The sequence below is a fragment of the Engystomops pustulosus genome, chromosome 1 (genome assembly GCF_040894005.1).
Source record: "Engystomops pustulosus chromosome 1, aEngPut4.maternal, whole genome shotgun sequence".
Classification (NCBI taxonomy): domain Eukaryota; kingdom Metazoa; phylum Chordata; class Amphibia; order Anura; family Leptodactylidae; genus Engystomops; species Engystomops pustulosus.
Genome location: NC_092411.1, coordinates 227,300,611 through 227,313,879, shown reverse-complemented (window position 1 = coordinate 227,313,879; position 13,269 = coordinate 227,300,611). Strand labels below are relative to the sequence as shown.

The 13,269-nt window shown below is 39.2% G+C and overlaps 1 protein-coding gene across 1 annotated transcript in view; it reads right to left on the bottom strand.

The window, feature by feature from the left end:
- The window catches only part of DDX60 (DExD/H-box helicase 60), a 129,619-nt gene that overhangs the window by 32,272 nt on the left and 84,078 nt on the right, over nucleotides 1-13,269 (bottom strand). The window contains 5 exon segments of the mRNA XM_072120049.1: nucleotides 2,347-2,475; nucleotides 4,871-4,975; nucleotides 9,624-9,733; nucleotides 10,494-10,627; nucleotides 10,801-10,916. Coding sequence (XP_071976150.1) covers nucleotides 2,347-2,475; nucleotides 4,871-4,975; nucleotides 9,624-9,733; nucleotides 10,494-10,627; nucleotides 10,801-10,916 — 594 coding nt within the window.

The window sequence follows — 13,269 nt, the reverse complement described above, 5'->3', positions numbered from 1 at the left end:
ATCATGCCAAGTGCACAGAAAGTCAGGCAGCATCTAGGCAATGAGGAGACAAAAAAAAGGATATTGTCAGTCTGTGTGGAGTTATAGATCAGGGGCCAATTTACACACCTGCTTTTCATTCAGGTATCTATTTTATTAAGCGCGTTTATTAGTGGTACAAGAATTATTAGTGGTCAATAATTTAAAAAACTGTGAATAAAAAGTACCGATTTGGCCTTGTCTTTGGCCTGTGATGTTCAGGACATAACAGTTGAAGGAAAATTAAACACTTGCAGTCAGTTTTGGCTTTTTAAATTCTGATTAGAATATAAAATTTTATGGAAAAATTAGCTAAACTTAGTTTTTAAAGTGAAGCCCCTTGCTGCTGATTTCCTTTTTTTACATTTAGCATTTCCATTTTTCACTCGCCAACTTTAAAACTTTTTTCTTATTCGCGTGCAGCTTGCCTCACAAATGTGCAGGGTCTGCCAGATTATTGAATACTGGAGCACGGTCTACAATTAAGAGGCGTTCCATGCACAGTGCAACTGCGACACAAAACTGGGGCAGACACTACTTAAATACATGTGCAAGCTCCAAAGTCATTGGGGCACATTTACTTACCCGGTCCCTGTGCGATCCCCGAGGTGCGTTGTCCGATGAGGATGAAGTCTTCTGCAATTCACCAAGATCGTGCGCCCGGTATCCTGCATGTGTTGCTTCCCCGCTGAGGTCTGCCGGAGTTCACCTTCTTCCCGTTGTATAAGACTGCATGTCTTGCGACACAATTTAATTTTAAATCCCGCGCTTAGTCCGAATCAGTCAGGTTGTCCGACGGCACCGGCCCCCCTATTTGTGTTGCATGAAAGTCTGCGCGATTGCGCCAAAATCCAATAGCGTGCTCCGAAAACCCCTGTTAAATGTGGCGCAAAACAGAAATAGTCGGGAAACTCGACAGAAATGTGGTGTGCAGACCCTTGGTAAATGTGCCCCATTCTTTCTAGTGTAAAGTCAAACAGAAACCTGGCGCAGCCAGAATAATAGATCTGGCCCAATTTGTTTATTTTTCACTAAAATGTCTGCTTTTTCTACAGTGAGAAGTCTAATGGAGTGACTTTAGTGGAGGAGCAGGGTAGGCTCCAGGTTTCAGTAGGCCCCTGGGCAACAGAGCCTCAGTGGGCCCCTTCCCAGTGAAATCACTTGGCGGCATCAAGTATTCAAAAACTAAAACAGTCTCCTGGTCCCTAAAATATTTCCTAGTTTATCATACCAAATAACACTCTCATGGTTATTTGATATATACAGCTCCTCAAAGTTATTTTATATAAGTCCTCCTGACACTCTATGGATTCATTAGATACAACCCCCTCACCCCCATGAATTCTTTATGTACAGCCTTATATGCCACCCCCAGCAGCGCTGGGCCCTGGCACTTGCCCAGGTATATCCAGTGCTGGCGCTGGCCCTGCTGAGAATTTAACTTTGGCAGATGTTTATTAAATCTTTTCCAGTCAAACTATATTTAATAATCTTTTCAGCCCCAGCTTTTCTATAACATGCTGCCTTATTTGACTTTTTATGGTGACAGGTTCGCTTTAACAAACCTATTATCTTATTTAATTTTTTGACAAGTTTCCATATCACTTTGGGGGAATGCCAGGATCCAGGGGTAGTGGACCCACTGGACCACCGTGGGCAAAGGCATATGCCGACACCTGGGACTGGAATATAAGTGGCACCTGGACTTCACCAGAGCCCGTCTGGATTTCACCAAAGTGGGTTGGACTTGCTGCGGCAAGTCACCATCAGGTTGTTCCACAGGTTGCGACTTTGTCTGCGGTGGCAGCCAAGGCGTGGTACAAGGACGTTAGGCAGGAAAGTAGTCCGGGACAGGCAGGAGGTCAAGACAGGTGGGAAAGGTTCAGGGTCAGAGGCAGAGCAGCCCTTTAAATCTCCGGAAGCCAGAACGCGCGAGCTCTAGGAGCCTGTAGGAGCCTGTAGGAGCCAGCGCTGGATCATGGAGAGGTGAGAGCCAAGACTGAGGACCGGGGCACACAGAGTAGCACTACTGATAGGAGATTTACTTTGCCTTCTCCGCCAGATTTATGGCAGAGATAACACCTGGATCTATTACAAGGCTGGAGCTTTGTAGTAGTTCCGGGCGTCGGAGCACCATCAGGGGGGATTTTAAGACTAGCCCTTAAGACACCAGTTTTAATAAATTCCCCCCTTTGTGTCTCTGTTCTCTATTTCATGCATCCTATTCTCATACTGAGTGACAAATATCATTCAAGTTATGCTGTGATGATTCTTCGATTAATAATAGATACATTTTTACAATGGAATCTTAATACTTCACCATATTACCTTTTTATTATATCCCTTTTGAACCCAGTCAACAAATTCTTTTTTCAGTGCTTCTTCATAGTCAGATGTATCATTTTTGGTTATTATAATTTTGTCCTTCAGGAATATGTTCTCTTCTGGATCTAAGTCCTATAGGGAAACAAAATAGTTAAAGGGGTATTCCGGGAATATGAACGTCTGACACAAAAACCCTTGATGATATAAATAAATGAATACAACAATACTCAATGTCATTAGTCACAAAACGCAGCTAAAATAATATGTTTTATGCTTTACAAAATTTATGTCCTCTCTAAAGTAGGTGGAGTTATCACTAAGATGGCCGCCACTGGAAACTACAAGTTCCATGATCCTTTAGTTCTCAGTAACTCCTCCTCCCTCTTATGCTCTACTAACAGTGATGATGTAACAGGTTTTCTTGCTCTGTTACCATAGTAATGATGTGTAACTGCCATCACCACAACACTGTCCATACTGGATGCACTGCAACCAACCGACTACAGCCAAACGTAGTGGTGATCACATGACCTGCCCAGGCAGCTACAGGACATGTGATGTGGACATGTGACCAGCAGCCATCTTCTTTTCTGCGACGGACCGCGCAGAGGAAATTAACGGACTGATTAAAGGGCCAGTAGCATTTTAATTCTTCATTACAGTGTATGTCATCAGCATTTTCTGCTAAGGGGAGCAAAATTTTAAATAACAACTAATTACACATTAGCTTATATTTTGAGTGCCCACTTGTATATGAATTATGCTGATTCCTGGAATACCCCTTTAACAACAGATGAAAAACTATTAAATTAAATTTATTTTTGGAACAATATCAATGATTAGAAATTAAAGAATTTTACTTACTTTGTGTTGATATATTGATTTAAGTGACTAACAGAAGTAAAGCAAAAACTGACTTTTTAATGCATAGCTTATTGTAGATGAATTATGTGCCTACTAGAGCAATAACATTGTTCCTGAATGCAGTGTCACCTGGCTCAGGTATTTTCAATGTTATACTTCTGTAGACTTTGTGGCTGATGTATTAGGCTTTGTTTGGCAGACTTAATAAATGCTCACCAGGTGCACAAAAAGACAGAATTGCTAAGAGGTTTCGACATCTTAATTACCTGTGCACCAGAATTAAAATCTACAGGTAAATTCTGTTCATAGGCTTCAGTGAAAAACTTCTGAAGTTTATAGTAAGTTTGACTGGACAGTGATTTTTCCCTGCCTTGCTTTTAAAAAAGTAGTGCTTGTGACACAAATGGCCCAAAAAGTCACAAATCCCATAGCGTTCATCCAGATTAAAAAGTGTTGTTACATGATTAATGCACTGCAGAACATCATGATTGAACATCATGGTCTTCCAACATAAGGGAAGACACATAAGGCAATGTGAATATATTATAATAATAATAATAATAATAATAATAGGTATTACAGAGTATTGCAATGCATTGTAGAATCATATGTTTAATTTCCTTAGTGAGGCTGTAAAGAAAAATACTTAAAGGGATACTCCTGGAATATGAATGTCTAATACAAAAACCCATAATGGTATAAATAAATGAATACAATAAAACTTAATGTCATTAATCACAAAACTGAGCTTACTTAATTTGCTTTTCCAAGATGGCCATCACAGGATACTACAAATCCCATGATCCCCATGTTCGCAGTAGCATCTCCTCCCTCTCATGGGAAGCACTGCAAGCAACTAACTACAACCAAACATAGTTATGATTACGTGAGCTTCCCAGGGAGGTGCAGGACATGTGATGTGGACATGTGACCAGCAGCCATCTTATGTCCTGTGTCTGCTCCACAGAGATAAAATCAGTGGACTGATTAAAAGGCCAATAGCATTTAATTTTTTTATTATAGCATATGTCCACAACATTTTTCTGCTAAAGGGAGCTAAATTTTATAAAACAGCTAATTACATATTAGCATATATTTTAAGGATCTATTTAAATATGAATTATGGGTATTCGTGGAATACCCCTCTAAAAGACTTCAATCACATTTTTTCATTATATCATTTTCTTATATAAAAAATTATAAATGGTGTTTTTGTGTCCCAAGTAAGGAATAAGCAGTAACAAAGTTATATGCACAACTCTAAAAAAGCTCTCAATAAAGAAAGTGGTAAACAGTGGAGTATGAGCGAAAAAACTGATATTAAAAAATTTTTAAAAATCCAAAAATTTACGAGTTTTTAGACCATAGTGAGACATCCTGTTATTTCCCATGCTTGCTTCGCTGGCTAATAACTTTCATAGACACAGGATAAGATTTCTGGCGACTTTTAATTGCGCGGCATGTGGGCAGAACCACACTTGGTAATTCTACTGTATAGGTTTTTGGTTTCTCTCCCTCCCTCCATCTCTTTTTTTTATCACCTTAAGGGTTTTTATTTAGATTGATACGCTAGATTCACAATATAGACTTTATATAATAGGTTTATAATAGGATTATAATTTAAAATGCAATTCAGCAAATCTGGAAGTAGCTGAAATCATACCTTTAAATTCGGCATATCTGGCCAGGCAGCTGCCATGCAGTCATACAACTGTAAGCTTTCTCTTGGAGAAAATGTGAGGTCCTTTGGAATACCATAGTTTTTTATCTAATTCAAAATGAACAAAAACATAGATAATTAAAAAATATTTAAATATAGCAACGATTATACAATTTATTTTACAAAACTGCCTTTGGGCAGTCAAGATTAACCCATATCCGGACAAATGAAAAAATAAAGTAAAACATCACTTTTATTAGGGATTCTTAAAAAAAGATTGCACTATATTACAAGCTGTTGTGGCACAAACCACTAGATGCACAGGACAAACAGTGGATTAAAAGCACAGTGTGAACTGGGTCATAGGCAGTTTTCAGGTGGTCAGTGGTATGAAATGTGAGATAGTGGGCACAATACGGGGTCCATATCCACCTATAATAATTGCTATAAGTCCACTATTGGCCAGATAAAGAGGACTGTCCTAAGCAGTATTGTCTGCTACAGTAATGTATCTTATTGTATGGATTAGAGCCCTAAAATGACCACCTAGACCAGTGATGGCGAACCTATGGCACAGGTGCCAGAGGCGGCACTCGGAGCCCTCTCTGTGGGCACCCAGGCCATCACCAGAGAGGACTCCAGGTATCTTTCTGCAGTCCCAGAGAGCCCAGGGCTTGCTGTGTACAGAGCTATTTTAAAGTGACAGGAATACCTGGGACTACTGGATTTATCATTGTAGCTCCTGCTCTGGCCTTGACAGTTCTTTCTGTCTAGGGGATCCTTGAGGGAAGCTACAATGATCATCCAATTTCTCCTATTTTCTGCTTTATTGGTGTCCTCGGTGAGCTGAATGGCACTTTGTGATAAATAAGTGGGTCTTGGTTGTAGTTTGGGCACTCGGTCTCTAAAAGGTTCGCCATCACTGACCTAGACCATGAATAACAGTGTTGCCTGTACTGCCCCAGCAGGGGCCGCTGTGGTAGCAGGCTGTATTGTTATAAATACTGTATGGAGATCCTAGTCCTATCGTTAGAGATATAGTGGACTGAACGGTCTAGGTGTGATCTAGGTCTGATACTATCTATCCCTATTGCAACTGATGGTATTATAATTATTGCCACTGCCTGCCTAAGATTCTGCCACACTGCTGATTAAAATTTTCCAAACATTAGCCCCCCTATATTATACAATTTTACACATTAGTTTGAATATGTGAGAAAAACAACAGTTGCAGCCGTTCCTATTTATTAAGTGTTTTAGACAGAGCCGGCACCAGCACTGGGCATACCTGGGCCCATAGCTGCTGGGGGGGCCCACATAAGGCTGTACATAAGGAATCCATGATGGTGAGGGGGCTTTATCTAATGAATCAATAGGAAGTGATGGGTTATATAAATAACTATGAGGGAGCTGTTAGGTATGATATACTAGGGAATATTTTAGGGAAAATTCATTCTTGAATTTTAAATGCTGCTTTGTGAGTTCACTGCTAAGGGGTCCACTGAGGCTCTGATGCCCAAGGGCTTACTCAACCCTGGAGCTGATCCTGGTTTTAGACAACTTATTGGACAGTTTTTTTGACTTGTCAAAAAAGGTTCCCCGGAGAAAAGGGGTCATGGCCTAGTCTGTACCCCAGAAAATTCAGTTTTGAAACTACACTAACTAAAATCAATTCTAAAGTGGACTTCTTAGTCCTAAACTACTCCAGATAAATCATTCAACATGATTCATTTGGCACAGAATATGACTGTGTAGTATAACTCTGCACTGGTCTATTAACTTACACTTTTATAAATCTACCTTTATCTAGCTTTTTCGGAACATACCAATAAGCTTGGTCCGGTGTTCAGAGGGTTATGTACTGCAGTGTTTGCTAGCTTATCGGTATGTTTGGAGGGCTATGTACTGCAGTGTTTGCTAGCTTATAGGTATGTTTGGAGGGCTATGTACTGCTGTGTTTGCTAGCTTATAGGTATGTTTGGAGGGCTATGTACTGCTGTGTTTGCTAGCTTATAGGTATGTTTGGAGGGCTATGTACTGCTGTGTTTGCTAGCTTATGTAACACAGCTATTACTGGGGTAGGGCTAGGGAGCTGCTTACTTTAGTAAGTGCTCCTAGAGGGATTATTTTGGGTGACAGGTCCTCTTTAAAGAGTAAATGTAAAGGTTTTTTTTCAACAAATCAATAGGTCTTGGGATGTAAAATAACTTTGTTACCTATATCCAGTAGTTTCTTTGTGAGTCCATAGTTTGTTTATCTGACGATTTCATGGGAGAGGAAAGCTTGCTGTTCCCTGCTCATTGAGGGGAAAGTCATCTGATAGAGCTCTCTCTGTGTATGTAGCAGAGCTGGATGTGTTCAGAACAGTGGATACATATGTTTCCTGCACAGAATAGTGAGATAGAAGATTTCCCCCATTCCCAATCAGTTCCTCAATCCCAGACTGGGATTCTACAGAACTTTCTCTGTCTCTCTCTGCACCTCATACAGCCCTTCCACCACCTTGTTATCAGCACTTTGTGCACTGTGCAGTTAAGCTATTAACCCTTTGTGCTCACACAGCACAGGCTACAGACTGCATGTAACTGGTGTCCTGGATTTCTTCCACTTATTACATGTTTCCTCCTCCTGCATGTGATAGAAGCTGCCAGGCTTGTCGCTTATATACATTCTGTATGTGCTCTGTGCAGTGTTCATGGGATTTACTTGTGCAAAACCATATGGATGTAATGCTAAATTACTTTGAGAGAGTACACAAGGCATCATGGGATCTGTTGGCAAGCTAAATGATCTCAGTTTGAGGGCATAGACTGACAGATATTAGTCTCTGCCCACTTCACCACTGGTGAGAAAGATTTGTGACAAACACTTTCAGAACAGAAAATACCATAACTTTAGAAAGAAAAGTGTGAGCAGCACAAAGTAGGCATAGTTCTGCTTGTTTTCAAGGGGGGAATATATACATATAATAAAATCATTATAACTTTACAGGTACAATTAAATAACGGCATGCAACGTCAATCAGCTGCCTCTAAAGCCAGCAAGATCTTGTCATGTATGAAAGTATGGACTCTTGGGATAGGGATGTAATATTACAACTGTACATGGCATTGGTTTGGCCTCACCTAGGGCATCAGTCCATAAAAAGGATGCCCTACAGTTGGAGAGGTGCCACAAAGAGACACAAAAAATGATATGTGGTATGGAAGTTATTAGTTATGAGAAAAGATTAAAACAATTACCATATTTTCTGGACTATGAGACACACTTTTTGGCAAGAAAAAATCTTGCTAAAAAGTCCCTGCGTCTTATAGACCGGAGGTCAGGAGGATCCGGCATTGCCAGACCCTCCTGACCGTTGTAAGGGAGATCGGGTGATGCCCTAATATAGAGCTGCACCCGATCTCCCAGAGAGGAGCCTCCATACTGATCTCCACAAGTACAGGACCTGCGGTGATGTCAGAATCATGTGACTGATCACATGCTTCTTACATCACAACAGGTCTCATACTGCCATGCTGCCCTGGGACAGGGTAAGAAGATGGGGAATGGGGGAAGTATGTGTGTGTGTGTGTGTGTGTGTGTGAGGTTCTGTGTGTGTGTATAGCTGAGCTGAGTGTGTATAGCTGAGCTGAGTGTGTATAGCTGAGCTGAGTGTGTATAGCTGAGCTGAGTGTGTATAGCTGAGCTGAGTGTGTATAGGTGAGCTGAGTGTGTATAGGTGAGCTGAGTGTGTATAGGTGAGCTGAGTGTACATAGGTGAGCTGAGTGTACATAGGTGAGCTGAGTGTGTATGTGGATGGATGATGCAGAGCTGAGTGTGCATGTGGATGGATGATGCAGAGCTTAGTGTGCATGTGGATGTATGATGCAGAGCTGAGTGTGCATGTGGATGGATGATGCAGAGCTGAGTGTGCATGTGGATGGATGATGCACAGCTGAGTGTGTATGTGGATGGATGATGCACAGCTGAGTGTGTATGTGGACAGATGATGCAGAACTGAGTGTGTAAATGTATGTCTGTGTGTGCAGTGCTTTAGTGCGAGCAAAAGGGATATTTTTAATTGGTGTAATTTTTCCTTGTTTTGGAAGCCTAAATCTGGGGTGCGTCCTATAGTAAGCGTCTTATATTCCGATAAATATGGTAGATTTACTAGGGGAGACAATTAATTTATATAAATATATGAATGGTCAATACAATAAATATGGTGGAAAGTTGTTTCAGGTAAATCAATGGTCGAGAGGGTCCTGTCTCCGTCTATAGAGATATCAAGTTTCAATTCCCAGAGGCAACAAGGCTTCTTCACTGTAAGAACTGTGAATCTGTGGAATAGCCTGCCTTAGGTGCTTGTTACAGTAACTTAAAATGAACCTATCACCAGATTTTAACTAATAAACCTAATGACAAGTTCTCATAGGATTACACTAACTTGTGCTAAAAAATGCATAGTTCCTATCCCATTAAAATGAATTTTGTAAGCCTACCTCGGTATAGGAACTATACATTTTTTTGGCTAAAAACTGTGGGAAAAGAGTAAGTATGGTGCTAAGGGAACCTGTCATTAGGTGTATAAGTGAAAATCTGGTGACATGTTCCCTTAAATAACAGGCCTTTACAAAACATTTTTATTTTATTGAAATTTTGTTAAAACTATTGACTTACTATTGTACAATTGTTATTTATTACTAAACAAATAATTCTGTCAAGGCAAATAGCAACATAAAATACACCACTTGTTACAAACTATATACTTACATGATCTATTGTCATGGAAGCACATGGATGGTAATGTTCAAAGGTAAAGTCAGAGTCATTCACGGAACATATGTACTTTTCCAGATCATTGTATCTTTTATCATACTGAACTATTAAAAAAAACAATTAAAATTTTGATTTATTACATATCTACAGTATGAAGTAAACAATTGGTAAAAACAAAATGATGAATTGATTACTGTACTTTTCAATTTTAATATATACTATATTAGACTGATGTGCCAGATGATGTTCTAGGCCTACAGTCTCAAAATATTAATGTGCTGCATAGTTCTAGAAGACAAACCAATCTAGTCACTGATTTCTCAGTTTTAATCCTCAATAAGCCATTAGACCATATTTATGCTACGAAAAATGGACATGTATATGTTCTATAAAGATGGCATGACCTTCCTTTTCCTTCTTGTGTGGGCCTCTTAAACCACAGAATAACAGTGAATATAGGGTTGATACTGGAGTGAATATGTAATGCTCTATTTATTGGTCTACCAACCAAACTTTATACTTTTAAAAGAACATCCCATATCTAACGGCATGTGGAGCAGAGTCTTTTTCCAACCTTATCTACTATGATACTGTTATAGTATGTTATATTGGAACGTGAATTTCATGATTCCTTCTAGTACCGTAATTTACAAGTCGTTAGCCAAGTGGGTAAAACTAGTTGATGGTGTGTCCCTGCACAAATGTCTAAAAATGGCAGCTCTGACATAGTCCAAAATAGTACCATCCACATGGATAAACACTCATAAATTACTATAAAGAATCAAAAAGAAATTTGTACGTAAGAACTTTAAGAAAAGATTGTCAGGAATTATTATTTTACTTTGGTATTAGTTGTTAAGTTACCTAGCCGAACATTGTAAGACCGTCTTTCAGTTTTTCCTGGTTTCTTTTTTGTTCTCTTTTGGGTTAATTCAGCTTCATCCCTCATTTCTCTTTCATCATTGAGTTGCCAATATCTTTTGACTGACTGTAGCCAACTAAATAACATAGAGAAATAATAAATAATTATTTGACATGAAAACTATAAATAAATACTAGTAACAATCATAAATTCTAAATTCCTCTTCAAAAACAATACAGTACAGTACAGTACATAGGTGAGCATTTGCAATATGATGCCGATGGTATAGTAGAAATGGACGAAACATACGCAGTTAAATGTTCTGGATTACTGATGGTTGCAGACAAAGCCAGGAATGGACAGCGAATCATCGACAAAATGTGGTCCCAGGTTTCTGCTCCAATTTCTCCCCCTAAGCAATGGACCTTCCAACGAAAAATACATTGAAAGTATTTAGATCCACTACACTTATCATGCAAAGTCCAACAGAAATGTATGGCAAACACCATGTTGCAACAAAAAAAGTGGTTCACTCTGTCGGGGCAGTGCAGAGAGCACCAGATTTATGAAGATGCACCAGAAATACTAAATCTAGCGCACTCTGCACACTAAAGGCAAACTGCACATAGCAAAGTTTTTTAAAAAAATGTTGTCCATTGTCTGCTGGCAACTCGGGCAATTGGCAGCCAATCATAGCTCAGCTTCTATTTTGATACAGGTTTGATGCACATTAATATGATCTCTGAGCGTTGATTGGTTACTATAGGCAATGAGTATAATACGCTCATGTGGGAGGTAAAATGTGAAGTACTCCCACAGGCAAGGATGAAGAAAAGTGGACCCTTTATTCCATCAAAGTTGCGACGTTTCAGCCCCTATGGAGCCTTGAGAAACTTTGAGCAACTTTGATGGAATAAAGGGTCCACTTTTCTTCATCCTTGCCTGTGGGAGTGCTGCTTTTTTCCGTTTAGATAGATAGATAGAGATAAATAGATAGAGATAGATATATAGATAGGGATAGATAGATAGCGATAGAAGGAGATAGATAAATAGAAATAAAAACTAGATAGATAGATAGATAGATAGATAGATAGATAGATAGATAGATAGAAAGAAAGAGATAGATATACAGGCGGTCCCCTACTTAAGGACACCCGACTTACAGACAACCCATAGTTACAGACAGACCCCTCTGACCTCTGGTGAAGCTCTCTGGATACTTTACTATAGTCCCAGATTGCAATGATCATCTGTAAGGTGTCTGTAATGAAGCTTTATTGATAATTTTTAACCTCCAATTGTCACTGGGGCCCAAATTTTTTTTGTCTGGATCTACAATGATAAAATAAACAGTTTGACTTACATACAAATTCAACTTAAGAACAAACCTCCGGACCCTATCTTGTATGTAACCCGGGGACTGCCTGTACATACAGTAGATGCATGGAATTTTTGTTAATCAATTCTATTTTGTTATAGTTGAGAGCAATTATTTGCTATCCTGGGCAACACTGAGCTACAGCTGGTAAGAAATAAAGTTTAATAAAGGGAATTTAATAAACACAAAGGTGAAGATTTATTAAATTTATGAAGAGCAAGCAATCATGACACAATTTTATTTTATAAAAAACACTTTTATAAATGAAAATATGGGAAATAAAGGCAATTTTCTTATAGTTTTTTAGTTTAGTAGCACTACACTTTGCTTGTAGTATGTGTGTGTGTACTCTGCTTTATACTCTGTTACCCATAAACATCTATCAAAATATGAAAACCGTTATTCCAGGCAGTGCACCCTGCCACTCTGCACAAATGTGTTTTTTTCACCATTTTCACCGCATTCACAGTACTAAGTTTATGTTTTTTGACAGAATTGTGGCAAAAAATGGAAAAGCAGAAACGAAAAAAGGTTGCCACAGGAAGCGGTTAAATTGTCCAATTATCCTCTATCCACAGGAGAGGAAATAAGTATCTGATTCCTGCAGTTCAGTCCCTGGGACCATCAGAAATCAGGATAACAATAGTCCACCTGTGAATGAAGCTCCAATGTGAATTTAGGATCAGTACCCCATTCACATCGATGGGGCTGTTGGGAAGGCATATTATGCAGAATGCTTTATTGTGTAAATAAATAGATAAGAAGAAACCACACAAAATAATTTTTGTGTAATCAAGATTACACCGCCTGCTTTAAAGGAATCTATCATTAGGAGCCCTTTTTTCTGGCTCCACCATATCGCCATTGAAAATAATGTGCACATTGACAAGAGTTTTTTATAGTAAAACTGTCTTTTTCTGAAAAAAGATAGGTTAGATGACAGTTCACTTTTCTGTATGCAGAGCTGTGTCTCTAGTCCCATGGGAGTGGCCAGTGAGGAGTGGGACAGAGGTGTAGGAAGACCTGAGGGCGGAAGCGACGGGGGGAAAGGAGATATGGTGGGGAACCACTCCTCATTGCCCACTCCCATGGGACAACAGGATCTTCATCTAACTTATCTTTTTTCAGAAAAAAATCTTTTTTTTAATAATGTGTACACTATTCTCAATGGGGACATAGGAGAGCCGGAAAAAATGGCTCCTGATGGCAGGTTACCTTTAGTTGATAAAACAAAATTAAAAATACAACTCATTGATAGTTTAGGCTTAACTCTGAAAGACTATGTTCTCTATGTTTAAATTTATTAACATCTCACTTAAAAAAAACGAGGCTAGTGAATACAGACCAGCATACTTATCAGCTGTTTGTCCCAAATTTAGCCTTTCACCTCTAGTACCTCC